This window comes from Myotis nattereri, assembly GCF_964212035.1.
Source record: "Myotis nattereri genome assembly, chromosome: 3".
In the NCBI taxonomy this organism is placed as follows: Eukaryota; Metazoa; Chordata; class Mammalia; order Chiroptera; family Vespertilionidae; genus Myotis; species Myotis nattereri.
The window spans coordinates 32951498-32978170 of NC_138077.1; the positions used below are offsets into that span (position 1 = coordinate 32951498).

At 41.8% G+C, this 26673-nt stretch overlaps 1 protein-coding gene across 1 annotated transcript in view; it reads left to right on the forward strand.

The window, feature by feature from the left end:
• FNDC3B (fibronectin type III domain containing 3B) overlaps positions 1 to 23828 on the forward strand; it is a 332113-nt gene extending 308285 nt beyond the window's left edge. The window contains exons 24-27 of the mRNA XM_081085667.1: positions 6016 to 6182; positions 8867 to 8994; positions 20300 to 20632; positions 23291 to 23828. Coding sequence (XP_080941793.1) covers positions 6016 to 6182; positions 8867 to 8994; positions 20300 to 20611 — 607 coding nt within the window. The 3' untranslated portion in view covers positions 20612 to 20632; positions 23291 to 23828. The remainder of the gene's footprint in view (positions 1 to 6015; positions 6183 to 8866; positions 8995 to 20299; positions 20633 to 23290) is intronic.
• Positions 23829 to 26673: the final 2845 nt, after the last annotated feature.

The following is a 26673-nucleotide window of genomic DNA, read 5'->3' on the forward strand; positions in this document are numbered from 1 at the left end:
ACCTTAACGGCTGTGGAGCCCACGATCAAGTCTGCTGCCTGAAAGATTGTATTACCCACTCTACCTGCAGGCTCCGCCCCAATAGGGCAGCACTGCAGTGGAGCCCCACAGGTGTTCCCACACCTATCCCCTTCTTACCTGGTCCTCACAGGAGCCCTGGCTCATGGGGCTAGTGCACCTGGATCCGGCCCTTTTGAAATGAATAAAACTAAAAAAAAAAAAAAGACCGTACTTTTTTATGTAATGATGTTTACTTTGAATTTATATTAGTTCACACAAACACTCCATCCATGCTTTTGTTCCGGCCCTCCGGTCCAGTTTCAGAACCCATTGTGGCCCTCGAGTCAAAAAGTTTGCCCACCCCTGGGCTAGTGCCTCCAAAGGGACATGGCTATGGGCAGCAGGGACTGAGGATGAGGTAGAAGACCCCTCAGGAGCTGCCAGTGTGGGCTCAGGGTGACCTTTAAGGAGCTGTGATACCACTGGGGACCCTGAGCTACATATGCATCAACCTGAACTGATACCTAAAATTACTCAGTGACTTTGGTGCATGTAATGTGGTCCCGGAACCATGTCACCTGCTACACACACATTCTTGCGTTGTGTTTGTAGCACAGGAGCATTCATACAACAAAATTAACAGTGAACATTTCGTTTTTACTCTGGTCACCAAGTTAGATTAAGTTATTTTGGGGAGAGCAATGTGTCTGTCTAGCACAGGCCATACAGATGTAGCAGAACATCTCAAGTTCAGATGGACCTGTTCCTGCTGGGATTGAGCTGGCAATGGTCCCAGTAACCTGGAGAGAGGCCTGGATGGCAGGGGGTGAGAGCACAGCCGTTCTCGGGGCACACTGGCCTGTCTGGATCCCCGAGAGGTGGTCGGTGGGGCAGAGCCAGTGGATACCATGTATTGAACTCTTACTATGTTTTGGGCTTTTTACCCACATTCCCAGATTTGACTCTTAAAACAGCCCAGGAGATGGAGACTGTCCCTGTTTTGCAGATGGAAGAAACTGATGCTTACAGGGGCGAGTGACTGGGCTCTAAGAGGCAGAGCTGAGATTTGCATCCAGTCTTCCTAGGTCCAAGCCCCTGCACTCCACCACTTCCCACCAACAGTGTTGGAGGAGGAGCGGGGAGGGAGAAGGGAAGGATGGTGCAGACAGCATAGGCCAGGGAGTGGCCAGGAGAAGCAGGCCTTTCCCCACACAAGGTGTCCCTTGTTCCCTGGGCCACATCCACCTTCAGAAATCAAGGGTTTGAGGTCTCAGAGAGAGTTCTTTTAACCATCTTTTGTGGGTTAGTCACCCTGCTGTTTCTATGTCTCCCCTATTCCCAGTTGATTTCTCTCCATTCTGGGATCTTCTTCCTTCTCCAGACTTGGGCAGTGCATGCCTAGGTAGTATGGTTCAGGCCTTCATGCCAACCAGACTCCTGTCACCCTCTCCTGTGCCTCATGTTCCAGGACATATGGTGCATGAGCATGTGTGGGGTCCAAGCACTGACCCCATGCACTCTAAATAGAGTGTGGGGGGGTCTCCCCAAAATAATTTAATCTAATTTGGTGACCAGAGTAAAAATGGAGTGTTCACTGTTACTTTTGTTATATGAAAGCTCCTATGCTACTGTCCTCCTTATGCCTAAGCCGTGCACTGAGCTCAGTCCTTGATTGCATTTTAAGTGTGGATCCTCCCATCATGTGTCATAGGAAGTATAGCATGTTTAATCCTACACCAAAGGCTTCTCACTTACTATTAATGAATTGTAAAATGAGGTTGATCTTTAAAAAAGAAGAAAGATTTAGGAGGGAGAAAAAATTAAGTTGATCTTTGAAAAGACAAATATTTGATGAATATTGTTAATCTCTCCCTGAGTGGTTCTAGCCACAGGGTATGTTAACCTACAGAGCCTCCTAAAGAGACCACCGTGCAACAGGCATAAGTCTCGGGCTCTGAAGAAAGATGATTCTCTCTTCTCCTGCCTCTTGGAATGATGGAAAATAATTACAGAATTGGGACAAAAGAGGAATTGTGTTCTTTTTGTGTTGTCTTGCCTGCTTTTTCTTTTGTTTTGGTTGGCCTGTATTATTTTAAACAGAATTTTTAAACAGACTGTCAGCTTATACAGAAAGAAATTTAGGATCAGCGAGGCCTCCTCTTAGCAGGTTCTTTTGCACGAGCTGTCATGTTGCCTCCCACCACGGTCTGCTGAGGGAGGTGCTCCTGCCTGCACTTCACTGATGGGTGATGGGTGATGGGTCCTAGTGCGAAAAGGCCAGCAGCCTTAAACATGCATGTGGATGGAGCCCCACAGCTGATGCCTGAGGCCCGGGGTCTGGTCTGCAGGGCAGCCTTGCTCACCACGCAGCTCACTTCCCACCCAGGAGGGAAGACAGTAATGCAGATGGTCTCCCAGAGGGAGAGTGGAGTCTCTGTTAAAATCCTGTCTTGTCTTGACTGGTCCAGTTTTGCTCAGTGGTTAGAGCATTGGCCCAAGGACCGAAGGGTAGCAGGTTCAATTCCCAGTCGAGGGCATATACCTTGGTTGCAGGGTGATCCCCAGGCCCCGGTCGGGCGCATTTAGGAGGCAACCATTTGATGTTTCTCTCTCCCCTTTCACTCTCTCTAAAAGTCAGTGGAAAACAATATCCTCAGGTGAGGATTAAAATAAATAAATAAATGAATAAAATCCTATATTCTCAGCATCATAATATAATTACAGCTAACAACACATAGTGAGTGGTTATTACATGTCAGGTGTTCTGAGTAGGCTTCTTTTATTAACCCACTTAACCCTCACAGCAGCTCTCTGAGGCCGGCCCTATCATTGCACAGAGGAGAATGTGGAGGCATGGAGAGGATGGAGTTGCTGGTGTCCCGGTCTGCACTGCCAGTCCTGGTCACAGAACGTACACTTACAGAGAGTGTATCATTACCAAGATGGGTGTAGAAAACGTACAAGCAGTGTTACCCATTAAAAGTTTTCAAAATTAAAAACCTTAAAATTAGACTGAAAGTGCCAAACTGTCTGTTATCATATGAAGATATTTTCAGAAACCTAAAATTAGAGCTGAGATTTTCTGAAGGATTTTATTTCCTGATTGTTAAACTGAACTAGACTCTACCTACTTGCACATTTTATAAAATTCTTTGTTAAAACAGTAAAATAATATGTAATTAGAAGTCACTGTGGTAAATTATTTCCATATTCCATATTCCATACCAGGCCTTTCTCATCCCTTTCACCCCACAATCTGATTCTTCAGTCCTCTTTCTGCTCTTAGCTGTTCGTTTCCTTCAAGAGAAAAGGATAGAGAAAATTTCTAAAGTGAGAACAATATGAGCTCTTAAACAGTGTGCAGACAAGGTGTCTGTCTGAAGCTGTCCCCCTGTGGGATGAGGTGATTGGAGTAGGTCCTCAGAAGGCAGAGGGCACAACCACCTGGCATCATTGCTCAGCTCCTCTGACCCTGGGCCCTCGTGCATCCATTAGGACACAGGCCCATGGGGACACGGTGTATCTCTTTCTCTAGGTGGGCAGTTAACGTGGGATTGGCACTGTTGATGCTTGGCTCTCTTGGAATGGTAACCCCGAAACTCTTAGGATCCCCAATGTCTCCCCTCCCCACCTCCTTGCCCCTTGCACTCAGGAGAGAGCCTGTCATGCCCACCACTGTCTTTCCTGCTTACTGAGAGTCTGTACCTGGTTAACTAGGCACCATCTGTGTTAGCTATTTCCATATGCATTTTGAGAACCAAGTCGGAAAACTCCTCCTCCTCCCCGCATCCATGCCTTTTCTGGGGGGAGGGAGGTCAGGCAACGCAGCGATGGCTTTCATCGGAGCAGCAAACAGGTCATGCTCTGTTGTCGCCGGAGCAGACAGGTGGCTGCATTAAAGGGACAGTCAGAGACATTCTGCTGCCTGCATAGACACACGGGGCTTATTTTCAAAAGGAAATGCTCACTTTCAAGCAGGGCAGGACAGGGAGCCACTGCTGGGGGTAGTAGTCCCCCCAACTCCTTTAAAATCCAGGCTTTGTTGTAAGTTTGTAATGGAGATGTAACACTTTTACTTCTTAAACCATGATTTCCAATTTGTGGTATAATTAAGGGCAATTACTCAGGTTAGAGATTCTGGCCCAGGTGAGGCTGAGTTAATAAATAGCTGTTTGCCTCTGGCATTAGCAAGAGTATCTTCATTAAGGTGGTGATGCGTCAAGAGCACTGAATAGGTTGCCATGGTATTTGTGGGATTCAGCCTGGACTCTGGCTTTCCCTGGCATTAACGTGTTCAGCCTTCAGTCAAAGGTGCTTCCTTACAGAGCAGAGCAGAGGGACATGTAATCGGTAGAATGACTGTGGCTCAGGAACTCAACTGCAAAGGCTGATGAATGCATGGATATTTTAAAATAAGTATTGATTCTGACCGTTTTCATTTAGAAAGTTGTTTTACCTCTATCCATCCATCTACCCAGAGGGACTGTTCCCTATCACGTGGAAAAGCTGCTGCTCTCCCTCAGAAAACCCTGCCCAGACCCAGGACCAACCGACTGACAGAGATTAGGTCTTACTCGGCTTTGAATGCACAGAGCCTGGTGCACAGCAGATGTTCAAATGTTTGCTAAATGAATACATGAATTTTGCTTACCCCTTAGGCCAAATGGACCTAAGAGTCACATTTTGAATTATGATTCTATCACTGACCGACTTCCAGCAGCATCTGGACACAGCGACTGTCCTCAGGTGCTGTGCGGAGGAAGCACTGGCGACTGCAGAGCCACGTGGCCTGTGCAGGAACAAGGCCGTTGTGTGGTTGGATTAGCTCCGACTGTGTCTCCAAGCGTCCCTGGACCAACAGGATCCAGACCCTGAATCTCCTAAAGATCCTGGATAATTTATGGGACGTCATATTATTTCCAAAGTTTTACAGTTACTAGTAGCTATAAAAAGACAAATGACCATATGATGTAGTTCTAAGTAATGCAGTTTCATTGTGAAAATAGCAATTTTTCAAGGCCCTGGGGCACAAGAGTTGACATGTAAGGTCTTATTTTTTAAAAAATAAATTTTTATTTATTTCAGAGAGAAAAGGAGAGGGAGAGGGAGAGAGAGATAGAAACATCAATGATGAAAGAGAATCATTGATCGGTTGCCTCCTGCATTCCTTGTACTGGGAATCGACCCACAACCCGGGTCTGTGCCCTGACCGGGAATTGAATTGTGACCTGGTTCATAGGTCGATGCTCAACCAGTGAGCCATGCAGGCTGGGCAAGGACTTAGTTTTTAATCTCACGCCTTCTATGCTTATGTCTCATGGAAATATTAATTAGCAGAAAAGTACACATATTGTGTCCTGGTTCAGATGGGAAAAGGATCCAGAAGCTGCCATCTAAAGTGTTTAGCCTACCTGTGCTGTTTTCTGTTATTTTGATTAACTGTGATGGATGATTCTGAGCAAAGTATTTTGTTTCTTTTACATATTTTCTCAAAGAGTTATAATCCTAAATGTCTTCTTATGAGTTTGGGAAAGGGGCTTTGAGAGCTCTTGGGAAGGTAGAGGGTACATGTTTAAGTATTTTCTAGCTAAACCTCAGTTTTGGAAAATTCAGGGAAACCAGACATTGTATTTCTCAGGTAGCCAATTAACATTAACTTCATTGCCTAGTAGAAGGTAGGTTGACAGTATTAGATTACATAGATATTACCGTTATGAAAAACTTGAAATTTTATTAATAAAAGCATTCTAGAAACAAATGATGTTTCTAGAATCTCTAGCATAATTAAAGGGATTTCATTCTAAGCTTTATATGTACTTAAACGTGTGTTTTTATTTTATGTAAAGATACATTAGACCCTAAACTTTAACTAGCAACTGAGTGATTATTATAATTCAGACGGTATGAAAAACATTTACCAAGTTCGTCTAATCTGCTCCACTAGTTTGTATCGTAATGAATTTCTTCTCAGTAATAAAACTTCATGTGGCTGATGGATTCTGCTCCTCCTCCTAGGTTTATTTCAATCTACAGAGGACCCAGCCACACCTACAAGGTCCAGAGACTGACGGAATTCACGTGCTACTCCTTCCGAATCCAGGCAGCGAGCGAAGCTGGGGAAGGGCCCTTCTCAGAAACCTACACCTTCAGCACAACGAAGAGTGTCCCCCCCACCCTCAAAGGTTTGTAGACCCTGTATTCTGGCATGCTCTTCTGTGAGAGGAAGGAAATAGAACTTAGAGTAGGAGGTACAAGTCTGACTTTAGTACACTCTTGTAATATAGGGTGTTCCAAAAAATGTGTACACACTTTAAATTATAAAGGCAGTATTTATTAAAATACATTTCATTTCAAAATTGCACTATCAGCTGTTAAAGTGTGTATACATTTTTGGGGGACACCCTGTATGTCCAATATCAGCAAGATATAACTTTCTAAAAGAAAAGATAGGGAAATGGGTTTTGGGGGGGAAATGAGAGACCTTAAAGGAGATGGCCTACCAAAAGACTTTATCAAGTATGTATAATGGATTATTGCAAATTTAATGGTCTCATCCCCACGGGGGATAGATGGACAAAGAAGAGACAGACCCCAGCGGCAGACTTTGGTGAGAAGTGGGAGGGAAATCCTGGCGTAGTGCTTATGACAATTTACCACGGGAGGTTGGAGAATCTCCCTTCCCAAAGGCACTGAGGAGGAGCAGAGGTTGGCATTCATCCTTGGAGGACCGTGGTGCCCAGGCTGAGACTGATGTGGGCACTTCAGTACCTGTTCCCTGGTCCAGCGCTCTCACTGTGGAGAGATGCCGCTGGCAAGCTGCAGCAGTGGTCTGCTCTCATCTCCATGAGGTTTGTGAGTGACTAGTTGACGCTCTGCCTCCTTCCTGAGGTTGGTGTGAGCAAAAGCCACTCGGCCCAGGTGCTCCCTCCACGGATCTGCTGAGCCCGCATCTCCCATTTCTGGCCACAGCATTCTGCCTTCTGCACAGCTGACTTGCTAAGCAGGGCAGAGCTTCAGGGTGGCACTGGCTCAACCCTTCCCACCTAGCCTTGGGCCTCGACCTAGCCCCCCAGAACTCCTGAGCCCCACTCTCCCCAGTAACATGATTCTTATGAAGGCCCCTACTGCCCATCTTTGAGATGGTGGGCATCACTGGTGGCTTGATCCAGCTGCTACCCAGAATGGCCTTGAAGTTGAGGGACAGACAATCTGCCTCATGAACCTGGTTTTACATGGGTAAAAGTGAGGGTTTGCTATATTTAGTGGCTGGGGGGCATGCATAGCCTGAAAACAAGTCCTACATGTGCATGGCCCCAGGAGCAAGGCCATTTGACTCACTGCTTACACCTGCAGAAGCAATGCCAGCTACCACCAGAGCACAGAGTTTGGCACAGGAGGGTGAGTGGCTCCAAGACCTGGGTCGGGGACTGGCTTGGATTTTGTCCCGGTTTCCCATAGATCCTTGCAGGGTACTTTATGATAAATACTTCCCCCTGCTTCCCTGCACCACAGCGGTCCAGAGCTCTTTGGCAATTGCTTCTTCCTATGACTAAGAAACTAGTGTAAATGGATGCACACGTGCAAGGCCTGGCTGGTCACTCGAGCCCTTTTGTAAGAGATTCCCCACGCACTGGCATAGGTGGGCTGGGAGGGGGAAGCTTCGCCAGTTTACCATTAGCACATTTCAGGCACTGACTGCCTCTCCAAGTGGTTGCTGGAGATTCATTTCGTGGAAAACAGAACACTGAACTGATTGGTGGCACTTGCTCTTCAGGGCACCTTTCCTCCCGGACAGCTTCCTCACACGCCACCTGATCGCCTCTTCCTCTTCCTCATATGTTCAGGACAGTGTTGTCTTAGCTGTGGGACTGTTCAGTCTGAAGAGATTCCTTATTTAGTTTTTCCATACATTGCTTAGAATTTTGGCAAACTAATTTCAACTTTCTTTGTTTTTAAAGAAAACCTTTATTTTTCTGAAACATTCTTTATAGAATTATAGGTAGAAACAGTGCCTCTAAGGAATTAGTCTCATGTAATTTGAAATTAAAGAATAAAGAGGTTCACAGAGAGCAGTTAGTTATAAGCTCTGGTTAAAAAACAAAAATTGATATTAAATTAAGCTGTAGAGATATTCATAAACAATGAGAAAATATTTTAAATTTCTATAACATCTTACGTGCCTTACTACAAACTAATATAATTTAACTTTAAACCAGAATGGTGAGTCCAGTAGGTGAAAAATAAACTGAAAACTATAAATATGCGACAATTTAAATTTAAAGGCTTTCAGTGCAGCCCATTCCCCGGGACCTACCTCAAATGTCACTTGTTCCTCAACCTTCCTTAGACTGTCACGCATAGGACTCTTTCTCCACTGGAATTTCCTAACATTTTATTTATACTTCTCGTTCTAATCTGCTTTACAGTATGTTTCTATCTGTACTTGTCTCATACCTTACTCTCCCCTTCCCTCAGTTAGACCTTAATTTCCTGGAAAGCGGGGTTTATGGTACCGATTTTTGCATTCCCCAAATTACCTAGCTCAGAACCTAATCATAGAAGGTAGACTTTGGAAAAAAAATAACAAAAACTCAGTTCAGGCCCAGCAGTTATCAATAGGATAATGAGCAAAGAATGTTTCACCAATGGCTGGCCAGTCTCGGAGTATTTTCCCTGTGGAAAGGGCACCCTGCAGGTTTTATAGGAGGCTGGGCAAGTAACTCCTCTGGGGCAGACACAAGTGCCCTCTCTCTCTCTCTCTCTCTCTCTCTCTCTCTCTCTCTCTCTCTCTCCTTCAGATTACTAAAATTGTCACTGTTAATGTGATGCTTAATTCTGATCTTGAGTGTGTTAATTTGTATTTCAGCACCTCGAGTAACACAGTTAGAAGGAAATTCATGTGAAATTGTATGGGAGACGGTACCACCAATGAAAGGCGACCCTGTCAACTACGTTCTGCAGGTATTGGTTGGAAGAGAATCTGAGTACAAACAGGTGAGAACCACTGTGCACAGCAGGTGTGCAGCTCTGAGTCAGGCTGGCCCTTGCCTTCCCCTGTCGCCATGAGTGCTTCAGTGACCAGTGAGCTCCATTTTTCTTAAAATCAATTGTGGAAACTCCCTATGCGCACCCATTACCTAGTTCTTTAGAGTTCATAAGCCCTGGTTTACATTTTATTTTGTATGTGGTGTTATTCATCTCAAACTGTCAGTTCTCAAGCATAATCTTATCTGTAAAGAGTTCTGTGTTTGTATTTGATATTGGCAGCAAACATCAAGGTCTATGTAATTGAAAGCTAAAGTGCCAGTGGTTTTAGTGTAGAGAGCAGGTAGTCTTTACCGAACTACTGGAGCCTATGCCCCGTCTGCTTTTAATAGAAGTTACAGCAGCAGAATAAGGAATAGGACCGACTAACTCTTGTGGCTGTGATTCAGGAGCTCTCAGTCACCCTCCAATGTGCAGGGGAACCTGTTAAAATGCAGACTCTGGTTCAGTGGGTCTGGGGTGAGGGTTCAAGCTCCCACGTGATGCAGGGGTTGCTGGGCCATAACCTGAGTAGTAAGGCTGTGCAGATCACATGATAAACCTTCGCAAGAGAAAATGTCATTGGAATCTAGCCAGATAAAGAATTTAGTTTTATAATTCACACCCCTTCTTGATCCCTAATTCTTCCAAACCCACACATTCTAAGACACTAGCGAGTAAAGATTCAGATACTCTCTTGGTTTCTATAATGTTCCCAGGAACTTAATGACTGTTTGTTTATGTGAAATCAGGACATCATACCATTACTACATTAGGAAAGCTGAGGCCCATTCTTATCAGCACTTTAGTCGTGCATTTATATCAAACTCAGAAAATTGAAGACACATTGCCACCTGTCTTCTGAAATTAGCATAATTAGTGAAGAATTCTTTATCCAGCTCTTGAGGCTACAGATACACAAAGCAAGTTGAAAATAATCTGATTCAGTTTTTGTTTAATTGCTGGTCAATGTTCCTTGTATTGTAACTAGTGGCCCAATGCACAGATTTGTGCACATTGAAAGGAAATTAATTAGAAGAAAGATTCATGTGGTAATTATGTTACTACAAAAAATTACATGTCAAAATAGTATATATAATATAGTATTATAAAATTAAAACACGTGTGATTGGCACTGGCGAGAGTTTTATATGTATCGTGCGTGCGCAAGTCAACGTTTAGTTTTAAATTGCCAGTGCGTGTCATATGTACCAGCCAGGTTGGGCGGATGTACGGTTGGTCACTTAGCCTTTTCTATACATAGATATAGATAATACTTGCAAATAAAAATGTATAAAGTGAATCAAAGAAATTTTAGTACATTTCACTGTACTTTCTTAATATGAAGTATCAGATAAAAGAATGAATTGTTTTCAGCACATTTTGTAAAAACTGTATTTTAACTATGACATCCACCAGTATTGAGTAATATCAGTGGATGATGTCACCAGAGTTTCCGCTATTCCTCTTAAATAAGAGCAAAAACACTACTGTTTCCTTTCACGTTCCAGTCTCATCCTACACAATATGTCCGGTTTCAAAGTAAATAATTTTAGATGTGTAATTGTTTGAGCTTGCCAGAAAGATGTGATTGGTTTCAGGGTCTCAGCTCAGGTAGAGAGCAGAGGATTTTCCTGCTGGATTTAGTCATCATTAACACCAGTAGCATTTTCCTGTTCGGTAGCAATGAAAACACGATTAGAGATGAAATGTTACAAGATTTCACAACATATTACTTGACACTTAACAGTTCATTTCCCAACAGTACATTCATTGCATATTCATCATTGAAGTTTCCTTTTATTGCATGTCTCATACTTTTCCACCTGTTTTTGGAAACAAATGTTCCTAAAGCACAGTGGTTACTGTTTTATCTTTAAAAGGCAATATCTAGCCCCTGCTGGAGTGTCTCAGTGGTTGAACGTTGACCTGTGAACCAGGAGGTCACGGTTTGATTCCCAGTCAGGGCACATGTCCGGGTTGCTGGCTCAGTAGGGTGCATTCAGAAAGCTGCTAATCAGTGATTCTCTCTCATCATTTATGTTTCCATCTTTCTCTCCCTCTTCCTTCCTCACTAAAATAAATAAAAATATATTTTCAAAAAATAAATAAAATAAAAAGCAATATTTATACATGTCAGTCATTGCCAAAAATATAGGTAAATCCACTCAGTAATCTAGATTTTATTGATAGATTGGTTGTTTTGAATCTGCTATTTGTTTAATGGCATATGTTTAGACCCATGGACATATAAATACTAATATAATATGCAATCCCACATAGGCCTCAGAATATATTTTTTTATTATAAACAGTTACAAACAAGAGTTTCTTGTTAAAAATAGGTAGAAACACAATAGTACAGGCCAGGCTCAGTAGGCAGGGGTTAGCATTCTCCACATAACCATGTCTTCCCTACATTTACCAAGAAATGATTAAGGTCGGTGGGGTACATGGAAACCTCAGTGGAGTCAGGGACAATTTGTACTGAGTTTTCTGCTTCTCCCTATTCAATCAGCGTTAAGTTAAACATGATGTTTTGAGTACTTCATTCACTTGTTCTGGACACGAGATAGGGAATGAAAGCTATTTATATTATGTGTGCAGAGTAATGGTTAAAATAATTATAGTCCAGAGATAACAGGCTTTGAATTCATAGAGGCAAAGCAAAAGAAAATGAGCGGTAATCACTGCTGAGCACAGCCTGCAGGTTGCAGGCTCCGAGGGAGCACTATGTATACCTTGGTCACCGCACTAACCATTCAGGATCCACTGATGTGTGGGCTGTTTACCCTTTTTGTTTTCCCAGGACTGGCACATAGCTAGGCACTCGGTAAATGTTTCTTGTAAGCACGGAAGAGGCAGTTTCCAAGGAACAGCGTTATTTACACTTACAGCGGTGAAAAGAGCCAGCTTCTGCATGGGGCGGGTTTAGCAGGGATGTTGTAACTTAGGTAAAAACCACCTTCAAGAGGAGGGTATCCTGCGCCCCAAGTTTATTGTCACAGCAACGTATGGCAAAGCCCAAGGCCTTTTCTGACGTTATGCTAGAAGCAGTGACTTGACTTTGCCTCAGTTCTAGCTGATTAGCTTTCTTTTGTTCAGCTGGTTTTAATTATTAACTGAAAGTATTAAATCTCACCTAAAATTTGACTGGGTCTTAGGATGCCTGCTTATCTTGATTTGGCTTTTCTGCCACTTAATAAACATTCTAAGCACGTGGTTTTCTCAAGAAGCTTAGAACTTCTTTTCAATCAACATTAATTGTTAAGCATTCTTGAACTGAATGAAAATCGCATGCATATTTAGGTATGCATTTGCACAAGATATAGCAAACAGTTTACAGCATACATAAGAATGTAGGGAAATAATTCATATTCACATTCCTGTTCAGAAAGCAATATTTTTTATAAAGATTATTTAAATATAGACATTGAAGGTGAGAAAAAAGTAGTAAATTGTAAGACATCATTACCTGTTAGGAGTCAGAATTTGTGACAAGTTATTAATATTCTTGGTTCTCATATTTGTTGCATTAAGATGACCTTTGAAGCATCTGAAAATTTAAGGCACTCCATTTTTAATTTAATGGCATCTCTCTATCAGTGTATTTCTATTTAGTGTCATTTTAGAATGTAGTACTAGATGTGTATTGAGTCTTCATAGTATCACATAAGATACTGTAAGAACTTCTCTTGACAGAACTTAGACTTGGAGCCTACATATTTTTTTTATTTTTTGTTTGAGTAATTTTTTTAAATTTTTTATTAAATTTGTTGGAGTGACATTGATTAATAAGATTACATTTTTTCATGCCTTTCAATTCAATTCCCTAACAGAAATTAAACCGTAAGGCTGTGACTATCTCATGTACATTCTTCTATTTTTCCACGATTAAAGTGCCAAATCCAAAGCCAAATAAGAATAGATCAAGAGGGAGATAGTTTAAAACAATCATTTATTTTACTGATTCCTAGGTTCTTATGGGTTTTAGGTTTAAGGTTTAAGTATTTGACAAAGTTATGACTGCCTCACACCCCAAAAAGCCTCATGTATACATTTATTTAAAATGTCGTATGAAATAAATTTATATTCAATTTCCTGGAGTCCAAGTATAGGATCTTGGGGTTCTAGAGAAACTGTGAGGTGCTTTGTTTGCACTGTGGAGTGCCGGGTGTATAACAGAACAGCATGGACGTGTTCTCAGTGAAAACCACACACCCCCAAGAAGCAGTTCAGTAATTGCCCTTGCCTGTCCTCTTTGACTCAGATACACAGTGCTGCCCAGCCTGCACTCTCTACAGAGGAGGTGAGGGGTCAGGTCAGCCTCCCATAGTCATGGGATACTGGAGGAATTAATCCAACTCACTGAGCGGCATCTTGTAAAAGTGGGGACGCTGATTTCTGACTCAGGGTTCCTGTGCACCTCCGATCCTCTCAGTCTTGAGAGGCACTGTGTGAGGGACAGCGCTCTGCAGCTGTGTCCCCCGCTTCCAGGTCTTGGGAGAGGGCTGATGTCAGCGGAGGTGCCGGCACTGGTCCAGATACAGGCTCCAGTGCTCTGCCCTGAAAGGCTGTTTAAGGGATTTTAGCTACACAGCATGTTATTCTGAATTAAGGGTCACAAATGCTTCATTTTGTTTTTCTGCATATTACTTTAAACCCTCCCATTGGGAATAAACATGTCACAATTACTTTAAAATATATTGTACATCAAATCAGGAACAAAATCGTCTCTGTAAAAATAATATTGCCTATATACTTATTGTGGTATTTTGATTGGTTACTTCAATAAAGAAAGTCTTAAATGGATGGAGGCCGGGCCGCTGCCCTGCCATGGAGAGCTGCACATTCATGAGCCGTTGCCTGGCTGGAGGCACAGCTGTACTGGGCCTGGTGACCTTGTGGTTTTGTGATCTCATGGCTGTGATTATTTACACAAAAATAAATCCATTAACTCAAACCGTAGGAATCAGAAGCCTGAGGAAATGGGGTTTGGGGATTGTTTTAATTTTTCCTTAGCTCAGAATTAATCCAAAAAGCTTAATAAGCATTGTTGACTATTTCTAAAGTAGATTAGAAACTCCATGTTTTCTATCAATACATTGAAAACAACTCCATCGTTGTTAATGACTCCATTTACAATGGACTGCGCCGGTACTGAGCTCCTGCTGCTGCCTCTGTGGTTTGTGTGTGTGTGTCTTCTAATAACTGTTCCTCTTTTCAGACAGTGTACAAGAATATCTACTATTGCGTATTTGAGGGTTCCAATTAGAGAACATTCACTGAGTGTCCACTTTGTTCAAGCCATTGTGCTGGTTGCTGTGGAGATAATAGACACAGCCCTTCACACAATATAGTTATCACAAATATTTCTTTTTTTAAGATAGTGTTAACCTTGTATTGCCAATCCTTGTGGAAAGGGGGAGCTATTCTAATTAAAACAAGAAGAATGGCTAAAAGAAGAGCACTTACAAATTAAAGCCTAACTTTTTAAAAAATTCTTTTATTGATTAAATTATTACATGTGTCCTTATCCCCACGTTACCTCCCACCCCACCCCCACTCATGCCCTCACCCCATGGTGTCTATGTCCATTGGTTAGGCTTTTGTGCATGCATACAAATCCTTTGGTTGATCTCTCCCCCTTACCCCCACCCTCCCCTACCTTCCCTCTGAGGTTTGACCATCTGATCGATGCTTCTCTGTCTCTGGACCTGTTTTTGTTCATCAGTTTATGTTGTTGATTATAATCCATAAATGAGTGAGATCATGTGATATTTATCTTTCTCTGACTGGCTTATTTCACTTAGCATAATGCTCTCCAGTTCCATCCATGCTGTTGCAAATGGTAAGAACTCCTTTTTTACCGCAGCGTAGTATTCCATTGTGTAGGTGTACCACAGTTTTTTAATCCACTCATCTATTGATGGGCACTTCGGCTGTTTCCAAATCTTAACTATTGTAAATTGTGCTGCTATGAACATAGTGGTGCCTATATCCTTTCTAATTGGTGTTTCTAGTTTCTTGGGATATATTCCTAGAAGTGGGATTACCGGGTCAAATGGGAGTTCCATTTTTAGTTTTTTGAGGAAACTCCATACTGTTCTCCACAGTGGCTGCACCAGTCTGCATTCCCACCAGCAGTGCACGAGGATTCCTTTTTCTCCACATCCTTGCCAGCACTTGTCATTTGTTGATGATAGCCATTCTGACAAGTATGAGATGGTACTGCATTGTCATTTTGATTTGCATCTCTTGGATGATTAATGACTTTGAACATGTTTTCATATGTCTTTTGGCCTTACTTCTGTCTTCTTTCGAAAAGTATCTATTTAGGTCCGTTGCCCATTTTTTGATTGGGTTGTTTATCTTCCTTTTGTTAAGTTGTATGAGTTCCCTGTAAATGTTGGAGATTAAACCCTTATCGGTGATAACATTTGCAAATATGTTCTCCCATGCAGTGGTAAAACCTACCTTTTGATTGAACTTGTCATTAAGGAAGTTCTCTTCAATTACATATTCATTTTCCTTCACTAAGCTTTCTGCCTAATGGTGCAAGAAAAGTACTTGGCTTTCAAAATATATTTGCAGAGCCCTAGCCGGTTTGGCTCAGTGGATAGAGCATTGGCCTGCAGACTCAAGGGTCCCAGGTTCGATTCCGGTCAAGGGCATGTACCTTGGTTGCAGGCACATACCCAGTAGGGAGTGTGCAGGAGGCAGCTGATTGATGTTTCTCTCTCATCGATGTTTGTAACTCTCTATCCCTCTCCTTTACTCTCTGTAAAAAATCAATAAAATATATTAAAAAGAAAAGAATATATTTTTTTAAAAAAATACATTTGCAGAGAACTTCACTCTAAGGAATTAGAGCTGAGAAGTGCAATCAAAATGATAAAAATTAAATGTACTTCTGGGCCAACTTTCTTAAAGGGACCAAGTCATGCAAATTATGGAAATCATACAGGTAGAAATCATTTCAATAGATACTAAATAAAAAATTGAATCCATTTTGCAAAACTCTCTAAAACATCTGTGGGAGAGGTTATTAAGTGGTTTTTTGCAGTGAAGTCATTGTTTGGCGGCAGATATTAAGAGGCCACATCACAGCAACACTTCCTGAGTCTTTGCTCGACACCGACTGGTGGGGGGACTGTTTGCTGTACATCATGAAGACAGTGCTTCCTTCGGGGAGGCAGAACCCAGGGTGGGTTACCTGGACACACCAGGGAGATGGTGGGGCCAAGTGAACTGGACCCGCTGTCACACTAGTAATTAGATGAGGACATGCACAGTCTTTAAAGAAGCAGGGTAACTCACCAGGTCGAATGTGCTTAAAATCTTATAAAGAAAACAGCAAATGAAATGATGAATCTGGAAAAGTAGGAGAAACAAATAATTGTTTTTTAGGGCTTAGTTACTAGAAAAAAAAAGTACAATAAATGAGACACTCAAAATGAGGGAGGAAAAATCTTAAGAAAAAGACTAAATATCAGGTCAACATTAAAAGTCTGGTCCCTTTTCTGAGCTTTGAGATTCTTTTGCTGTCTGTCAACTTGCCCAACTCTAGATGTGTGGCCAGTGCCCTTGTGTTCACTGGTGGGATGTCCTGCTTTGTGAGAGACATTGGCAGGCAGGCTTCAGAAACACTAAACGTTTGTGGTTTCCCACTAACTCTGTAGCTGGTGAGTGTCTCAGACAAAGCCGAGGTTGTTGGAATTACTCCGTTCTTATTTTCTATGGGATTTGTACTAATGGGCTAAATTCACAACTTTACTAAGGTGGCCTGTTGAAAATGCCCATATCTATCATTTTGAATTGTTGTATTGTAAGGATATATTTGGAGTTGTTCTTGAGTTTTAAATAGTATTAATAATAATAATAATAATAATAATAATAATAATGGCTTACTTTTACTGTGTGGTTACTGTGTACCAGGCATGTTTTAAGCCCTCTACAGATGCAACTCAGTGGCACTCACATAGAAAGAGTTCACTTCATTTTACTTTCTTGTTTAATTACTCATCATCCAATCTCTTAGTGATTTCGTTGAACCCAGCTAGTTTTTTTTTGTATTCACTGACTCTAATATAAGCCATACATTTTTATGTAGTTTTGATCTAATCTATTATTCCTGTAAGTTTTTGAGGATTAGTATCACTTTGGTAGAAGAACCTTGTTAAGACCTCTCCTCTCTTAAAGATTTTTATTAGCATCGGTCGACTCAAGAGTGGTAATCTCTAAGTTAACTGGTAGTTTTCAAGTCCTTTAATAGTAAGCCTCGTGGTGACTGTACAGGTGGGGCAAATTTCAGTTTACAGTTGTTCATATAGAAAATAATATAATAATTAGTAAATAATAATACAAAAATAAACTGTGGTTTTCATACTCACAGTTGTAAATCTACTTTTGCCACACCCTATATTAGAATTAGCAAAGGGGAAGGAAACATCTCAGATCCTAATGGGGAAAAAACAGATTAGTCATACAGCAAAAGAACACTTAAGATGGGCTGCTGAATTATTTAAATAATAATTTGTGATAAATTGGGTTACATCAAATATTTCTTAAGAAATTATTAGACAAGCCATGAAGCTAGAAGGAGGTATTCACAAGGTACGTCTAACAAAGGACTTACATCCAGATTATCTAGAGAGCCCCTGCTAATTAATGAAAGCAAACATTAAAAACAGGCCAAAAACTTGAACTCACTCTTCACAAAAGAAAGTATATGAATGACCAATAAGCATGTGAAAAGGTGGGGAACATTATCAGTCATCAGAGAAATGCAAATGAGGTACCATTCTCATCTAGAGTGGCTAAAATATAAAATACTGACAATAACAAATGTTGACAAGGATGTGTGGAGCAACTGGAACTCTCATACTTTGCTGATGGGAATTCAGTGATTCAGTCACTTTTGAAACTGTTTCTTCTGAAGTTAAATATAGACTTTGCCTGTGACCCAGCTCTTCTTCTCCAAGGTACTGCCTAAGAAAAATAAAATCAAGTCCTTAAAGATTTGTACAAAAATGCTCATAACAATCTTATTATATAAAGCAATCTACACTAATAAAAGAGAAAAATGGTAATTGGAGTACGGCGCTACCCTTTTCATTGGCTAATCAGGGCTATATGCAAATTAACTGCCAACTAAGATGGCAGTTGACTGCCAACAAAGATGGCGGCTAATTTGCATATGTAGGCACAATGCAGGGAGGCGAAAGGGAAAGCAGGAAGAAGCCCCCTGCCACTGACAGTGATCTGAAACCCAGGGGGGAGCTAAGAGCTGGGGGCAGGGCAAAGGCGGCCCCAGGGCCGCCTTTGCCCTGCCCCCCAACCATGATCTGAGAATCAGGCGCCTTTGCCTCCCTGGCCAGTGATAGCAGGAAGTAGGGCTGGAGCCAGCGATGGGAGCTGGGCACGGTCGAAGCTGGCAGTCCCGGGAGCTAGGGGTCCATTGCCTGGGCCTAAAGCGAAGCCCACGATCGCGGCGCCCCCCGCTGCCACTGCGGGTCCCCGCTGCCCGGGCCGGACGCCTAGGCCAGAGGCGTTAGGCCTGGGCAACGGGGGAGCCTGCAACCGTAGGGAGCTGGGGGTCCCCTGCCCAGGCCTAATGCTTCAGCCAGAGGTGTTAGGCCTGGGCAGGGGCAGAGCGATCTGCCGCTGCGGGTCCCCACTGCCCAGGCTGGACTCCTCAGCCAGAGGCATTAGGCCTGGGCAGGGGCAGAGCCTGCAACCGCGGGGAGCTGGGGGTCCCCTGCCCAGGCCTGACACCTTTGCCGGAGGCCTCAGGCCTTGTCAAGGGGCCGATCCGGTGACTGGTGATCGGAGGGTGATGAGGGTCAACTCCTCTGGCCAAGGCATCAGGCCTGGGTGGGGGGCAGAGCCAGGGATTGGAGGGATATGATGGTCCACTTGCCCAGGCCTGAAGCCTGGGTCAGAGGCATCAGGCTTGGGCGGGGGGTGGAGCAAGTGATCAGAGGGAGATGGGGGTCCCCTGCCCAGGCATGATTCCTGGGCCAGAGGCCTCAGGCCTGGGCGGGGGTCAGAGCCAGTGATCGGGGGGAGATGGGGGTCCCCTGTCCAAGCCTGACACCTCTGGCGGAGGCGTCAGGCCTGGGCAAGGAGCCGATCAGGCGATCGGAGGGTGATGGAGGTCTACGCCTCTGGCCGAGGCATCAGGCCTGGGTAAGGGGCAGAGCCAGCAATCGGAGGGGTCTGGGGGTCCCCTGCCCAGGCCTGACTTCTGGGCCAGAGGCATCAGGCCTGGGCTGGGGGCAGAACCAGTGATGGGGGGTGATGGGGGTCAATGCCTGAGGGCTGTCAGAGGCGTCAGGCCTGGGCAAGGGGCCGATCCTGCGATTGGAGGGTGATGGGGGTCAATGCCTGAGGGCTCCCAGTATGTGAGAGGGGGCAGGCTGGGCTGAGGGACACTCCCCCCCCCCCCCACACACACACACACACACACACACACATCCAGTGCACGAATTTTGTGCACCGGGCCCCTAGTCTTATTATATAAAACTGAGAACAATACAAACATCCGTCAAAAAGAAAATGGATAAATTGAGGTATAGGCATACAGTGGAACACTGCTCCTCAATAAAAGTAGTAACTACTGAATCAATAATCAATAACAAGTAATGTAGATGAATCTTGTAGGCACGAGAGAGTGTATACTCTTTGATTCTGTTTATATGAACTTCTAGAACAGGTAAAACTATTTACAGAGTTAGAAATCAGAATAATGCTTACCTTTTAGGGCTAGAGGTGGGATATCTTAATGGTATAGTATCACATGATGTATCTGTAATTGTCAGAAGTCATTCAGCTGAAACTTGGCATCTCACTGTTTTTACTCACAATTCAGTGCTTTTAATTGTTTTGATTAAAATATCTTTATTTGTTCTGTGGATCAAGATCATAGAGCCCTTTGTAAGAATTAAGTCATCTTCTGATTTATAGTCTAAATAATCATTGAAATTTAGCTAGATGTTCTCTATTACTTATGTCAGCTCTAGTTCTAGTCAGTGCCTTATCTCCTGTCAGTGTCACAGTCACTGGGTTTTGTATTGTTTTATTTAGAGTGGGGTGGAATTCCTCTTTTATGGATGAAATACAGATTGGAAGAAATACCTTTCTGGTAATTCTTGATGTTACAGAGTTCGTTTAAACCAAGCCAGGTCCATGAGTCTCCTGACTTTATGTGATTATTACTTTAGAGACCACAGTATTACTAAATTAACTGACCAGGACTTTTCCTTTTTTTGAAGGTGTACAAGGGAGAAGAAGCCACATTCCAAATCTCAGGCCTCCAGACCAACACAGACTACAGGTTCCGCGTGTGTGCGTGCCGTCGCTGTTTAGACACCTCTCAGGAGCTCTGCGGAGCTTTCAGCCCCTCTGCAGCTTTCGTATTACAACGAAGTGAGGTCATGCTTACAGGGGACATGGGGAGCTTAGATGACCCCAAAATGAAGAGCATGATGCCTACTGATGAACAGTTTGCAGCCCTCGTTGTGGTTGGCTTTGCAACTTTGTCCATTTTATTTGCCTTTATATTACAGTACTTCTTAATGAAGTAAACAAACCCAACAAAACTAGAGGTATGAATTTAATTAATGCTACACATTTTAATACACACATTTATTCAGATAATCCCCTTTTTAAACCCCTTTGTTCTTTGATTTATATACTTCTCTTGTTTTACAGATTTAGCTAGGAAAAAATATCAGTGTTTTGGTGCACCTTTTTGAAATGCAAAACTAGGAAGAGATTAAACTGGATTTTTTTGTTTTAAAGAAGAAAAGCAAACCAGATACCAAAAGCTAGCTTTCTTATCTTTCTTTTACATTTTCAGATCTGCCTTTATTCTGTGTTCACTGATATCTTTTGCAAGTCTGTGATTTTTTTCCCCCATGTTACAATTTAGTAATTTATATTCATCAGTCACTTCAATGTCTTGACCATCTAGCTGTCAACGTGAATCACAGTGTGTAGTTACCGGGCTAGGATTTCAGTGTTGTTCAGAGTATTACCACACAACAACAGCATACAGAAGATGTGTTCACTCAGATAAGGCTGCCCTAAACAACCATATTGTCACTCAGTTTTTTCACTGTGTTTAGTTCATTTAAATCAAAATGTGTACTTTAATCTAAAATGTTTTAATAGTCTGTATCTCTTATGATTTAACACTATGAGCTGCCTGTCTAAGAAATCAAGTAACCAAAATGCACCTATAAATTATGGAGCATTGTAGATTTTACCACGTCGATTCATAGCAGTAACTTTAAGAGGGCATTGTGCAATAGTTAGTTGTTTCCTTGTTCAGCTATTTTAAAAGCTGCTTTAACTTGTTTGTTTGTCTTTGTATATAACTACTCCTAATCTAATCACTAGAGTTATTATATTCTGTTATGTTTGACCAGATTTATATGACGAGAACTGGTGACAGTTTAGTGCCTCTGCCCATTGTCCATGATTTACACTAATTGTGAGCAATCTTCTTATATATCAGCTGATTGTTTTTGAAAGATTTGCCTTTAGGCTGTTCTTTGAGGTATCAGTGAAGTGATTGAATTTCAAAACCTGAACTCAGTGCACATACACTAAGTTAACAGCAGATGAAAATTGGTAACACCCAGAGGAGAATCATCTGAATCAGTAGTTCCTCTTTTTGTGGGGTTGGCCTGCTCGTGTGTGGAGAGAGAATGGTATTCGGTGGTAAGCACAGGGTGTCTGGGGCTCAAGGAGCCTAGACTCTTCCCTGGATCTGTCACTGACTGGCTGCATGACCTGGACACGTCACTTCACCTCTCTGTGCCTCCGTTTTCCCGTGCATTAAAAATAAAATAAACAAAATGGGGATTCTAATGTTTGTAAGTGTTTTGAGATCCTTGATTAACAGGTGCTATTGGAGTGCAAAGTGTTACTCTTGCATGTTTATTTTGAGTCATGAGATAATCAATTTTAACCCAAAGTCATTGGATTATTTATATGAAGTCCATAATGTTCGCGTACCTCAGGGACATTTAAGAGTTGGAGGTGCAAATATATTCCAAAAGGGTGCAACAGACACAGTGTATCCCCCTGCCTTCTGTTTTTGTATATTTTTGCTACTTGGTTTTTCTTGATCATAGCTATTTTGTGCTTGGTCTATGTTGTCTTAAGATGCAGTATCCTTTACTAGCTTATAATATTCCCATACCAAAGTCATGGGGAAACCAACATTATTTTGTTTTTGGTTTATTTATACTATATTCTGCATACAGTACTTTAAATGCCAATTACAGTGCAATCTTTATTTATTGTAAAAATTTTTTAAATGTACTTATGTACTAATTTTCCCTTGTAGCATGTTATATTTTTTTGTCTTTTATACTTTTGTAATTTTAGGTCAGTCTTGTTCCTTGGCAAACATCTGTAGTATTATCAATCTTCTGACGTTTTCTTGTGTTTTTAAAGATAAGAGCATCTAGTGCATTAAATGCCAAAAAAAAAAAAAAAAATCCATTATCAGTGATTGAAAAGTTTACATGTACCCAGAAAACCATAATCATCTCTTAAAGAAAGTGCTAAGATTAACTAATTATTCTGTGTGCCTATATTGATGTAGTAAGTACTAGAGAGTTCTGTATTTTGTTATTGACTATAATAATTAGTTTAATTAGCCTTGCAAACTGATGATATCAAGGTAAATATATTTTTGCCAAAGTTCTGGCCTTCCAACACATCTCTCTATTTAAATGTGTATCATGGCCCACTGTAACGTTGCATCTGCAGTTTCTGAGACAATTTCATGCAGGTGATGGGGAGAAGGCATTTTTTAAGCAACAAAGATACAACTGAGTACAAAAACCTTGTTTGCAGGGGGAAAAAAAGTCCCTTTTTGGAAACACTTTAGAACTGCTGCTATAAAAAACAACTGCTCTCTGAATCAGTTGAGATTTTTAAAATGAAATAATACTTTAGGCCAAAATTGCTATGACTATTGGATCTTTTTGAGATGTTCATACTACCAGATTTAACCACCAGAAAGCAGAAGTGTGCGAAACACTAGCTGACGGCACTTTATTTTATTGCTCTTCTTTATTTGGTATTCATTATAAACCCTTCAATCAACAAATTATTACTCTATCCGGCACTGTTTTCTATCACAAATATGTATATGTGATATTGATATATAACTATATATATATTGCCATACACATGAACAATAAAATAAAGTGTTATATTAACCTTGTCTCTTTGCCCTTTTGCAGTATGTAGGAATGAGTGAGTGGCTTTCGGATGCTCTGTATGTCAAACTCAGCCCTGGCACAAGAAATTCCAGTCATGTGAAGCAAACTGCCCTTTGTCCTCAAAGAAATTGTTTAAAAAGAAAACTTTTGTAAAAGATTTGTTTTCATATTACCTGCCTTGTTGTTATCAACTTGAAATGTTGGCATTTTCTAACTGTGTTTTGTTGGCTACAGTAATTCAGTATTCCTGTCAAAATTGAAAAGTGCCCTCACTGAATGTGTTTGAATGTTATCCTTGCACAATTCTTTAAATTTTAAGACAAAATGTTTTACCTCACTGTTGGACATACATTCCAAGCTTTCAACTTTAGGAGAAAAAAAAAATCATATGTTTTCCTGTATTGTAAATTTTAGACTATTTCATATACATTGTATTAAAACTGCCATATCAATTTTAATGTATAGATTTTGCAAATACTATGCTATATGTAATACCTAACTATATCTGTAGTGTATATGTAATATATTTATGCCCAATAAATGTTTTAATTCTTTCTGACTTAAGTAGGGTTCTTCTACCGTGAAAAGGATTGCTGTTGTCGTTGTTGTTACTTTTAAAAAACTTAAACCACATCCCAGAAATTGCAAATTCAAATGCCTTTAGAGGCCAAGCATGTGTCACAGTACATGATGGTTGATGTACCATCTACAAGGGCAGCTGCAACCCAGCTCCTGCTGGTTGAGGTCCTGCAATCACTATTTCAAAAAAAGCAAAATCGAAATTTCCCTATATGGACCAACTAAAATGTGATTAGACCATGCAGGGCCCTGGGCTGCCAGTTTGTTTGTTTTTTTTTGGGGGGGGGGGGGGGTTGGTCAGTCCGTGTGGATAAGGTACATCTGTGCCTAATATTTTATCTGTATGTCCACACTGAGAAGCCAGGTCTAGGTCTGGTCAGCCAGCCCCTGGCTGCTCCCTCTCCGGGCCAAACTCCTTCCCTCCTCCCAGGCTCATTCAACAACAACAACAGCAATAAAGCGTAGTGTCTTCACCCTTGCCATGATTTCATTGTAATGTTTAGATTGTTTGGCTGGGAATCGCTGCTATCTTCTTTTTTTTTTTTTATTTCGGGGGTGGGGGATGAGGGGGAAACTGATTTTTTGTAACTCAGAGCTCACTTATATGAAGAATTATAGCCATTCTTATGTGTAAGAATGACAAATTGAAGATATCAAATTTTACATGCTCTGACATGCCACTGAAAATATCGTAAATAAATTTTTTAAGTCACAATTCCCCCTCAACTCTGGAAGAATAGGGGAGAAGTTATTAGCACCAGAAATTTGGAAACCTAACCAGAGAAAGCCAAATCCTAATTTATTAGGGGGAAATGAACACCAATACAATTTATATGCAGAATGCCCTGAAGGCTCCAAAATGGACAAAGTATGTCCGAAGTGAGGGCTAAGGGGGAGAGGAGCCTAAAATAATATCGGCTTAAAACTGTTTAAAATGTCATTAGATCCATAAAATCCCTCTCTATTTTTTTGAACTGGACAGCTGCTCTCTGGACTGGGAGACTATCCACAGTTGAAAGTTAAGATACCGTATCAAGAATGGAATTAACTGAACAGAGACACAGGAGAGAATATTAGACATAACCTCACTTGAAGAACCTCATGGGCTGCAAAGAAAGATATAAAGAACTGGCTCAGGCAGAACACTCAGATGGTACTGCTCAGCCGTGGCTGCACAGTAATACCACCTGGGGAGCTTTTCAAAATTACTATACCCGGATCATACCCTACAACATTAAAAGGAGTATTTCTGGAGCTTCGGTGGTTTATTTTTTATTGAATTCATTGGGGTGATACTGGTTAACAAAAGTATACAGGTTTCAGGTGTACAATTCTATATCACATCATCTGTACACTGTATTGTGTGTTCACCACCCCAACATCGGTGTTTTTAAAGTCCCCGGGGTGATTCCATTGTACAGCCAAGATTGAGAACCACGGCCTTAAGGTGAAATTCTCAGACAGCAAGACTCCATCAGCTCTTTAATCCTCCCGCTTTACCCAGGGCAGCCTGACATCTGATGAAAGCTGCTCACATGGATGACAAGTCCAAAGCCCACAACTTGAGAGAGCCAGGGACTAAGGGACAAGACGCTTCAGAAAACTTTCGTATCTCCAGAGAGAGGAGGAAAGATAAGTCATCGGTAGACTAAGACTAGAACGCTATGGCAAGGAAATACTTGAAAAATACTGAAACGTTCTTGGACATTAAAAAACCAATAGAAGTGTTGGAAGCTGGAGTTGAGAGGATAACCAACAGAGCAAAAATAAAAAGGTAAGATAGAAGATTAGGTTCAGACCAGGACATTCAATATCCAAGTAATAAGATCTCCAGAGAGTACAGATGATGTAGGGCACAAGGGTGCTCAACACAATGAATGAAAATAGGACCTCTACCAAGGTACGACATCTAGAAACTTCAAAACACTGGTTCCAGGAGAAGCTCCCGAGAGCAGAGAAAAGCTGCTCACGTGGAAGGATTAGAAATTAGAACAGCTTTCTACTCGTCAGTAACAACACTGGAAGCTAGAAATCAGTGTGGCAAGTACGTCAAGATTTTGAAAGAAAAATATTTCCCAACTGCTTGCTCCCTGTTGAGTGCAAAGTATCACGAAGCTGTTTTTAGAAATGCAGGATCTCCCCAATTTGCCTCCCATGCACCCTCTCTGGAGCCACCAGAGGATATGCTGGCCCATATCTGTGAATAAACCAGGAAAAGCTTCCATGGGATTCCGCCCTCAGTGCTTTTCATGACGGTCAGAAGTTGGCTCTCTGTCCCAGAAGGATTTGTGCACCTTTCACTTTACCCCTTCCCTACCCTTAGTCACCGTGTGCTCATAAGCACACACACACACAATTACTCCTCTAAACAGATGACTGCAACATGATCCTTTCCAGCACCTCTCAGGATGTCTTGCCTTGGGCTAATTAAAACTAACAAATCTGTATGGTACCCTTTATGCAGGTGGTGACTAAAAAAAGTTTCCACCTCCACTGCTGGACTCTAACTGCCTCAAAAGCCAGAGGAGGGGTGGGGTGGGGTGGGGGGGCGGGGAATGTATGCCCAGGCAGCAAGTCTCACTCGACTTGGCAGCTTATAGCACATCATCGGGCACATGATAAATAGAAGCTAAGGAAAGATTTGTTGCGTTGAACTCAGTTGACTCATTGGGTAGGAAAAGTTCACATAGCAGTGATGCGATTACCCCATAAAACTTGCGGCTCCAAACCATGGTATATTGTCATGGGTGTTACTTTTAGTGTTTCAATTTTTAAAAAATTAAACTAGTCATTAATTTAAAATGTGGAAATTTCGCACGAAATCC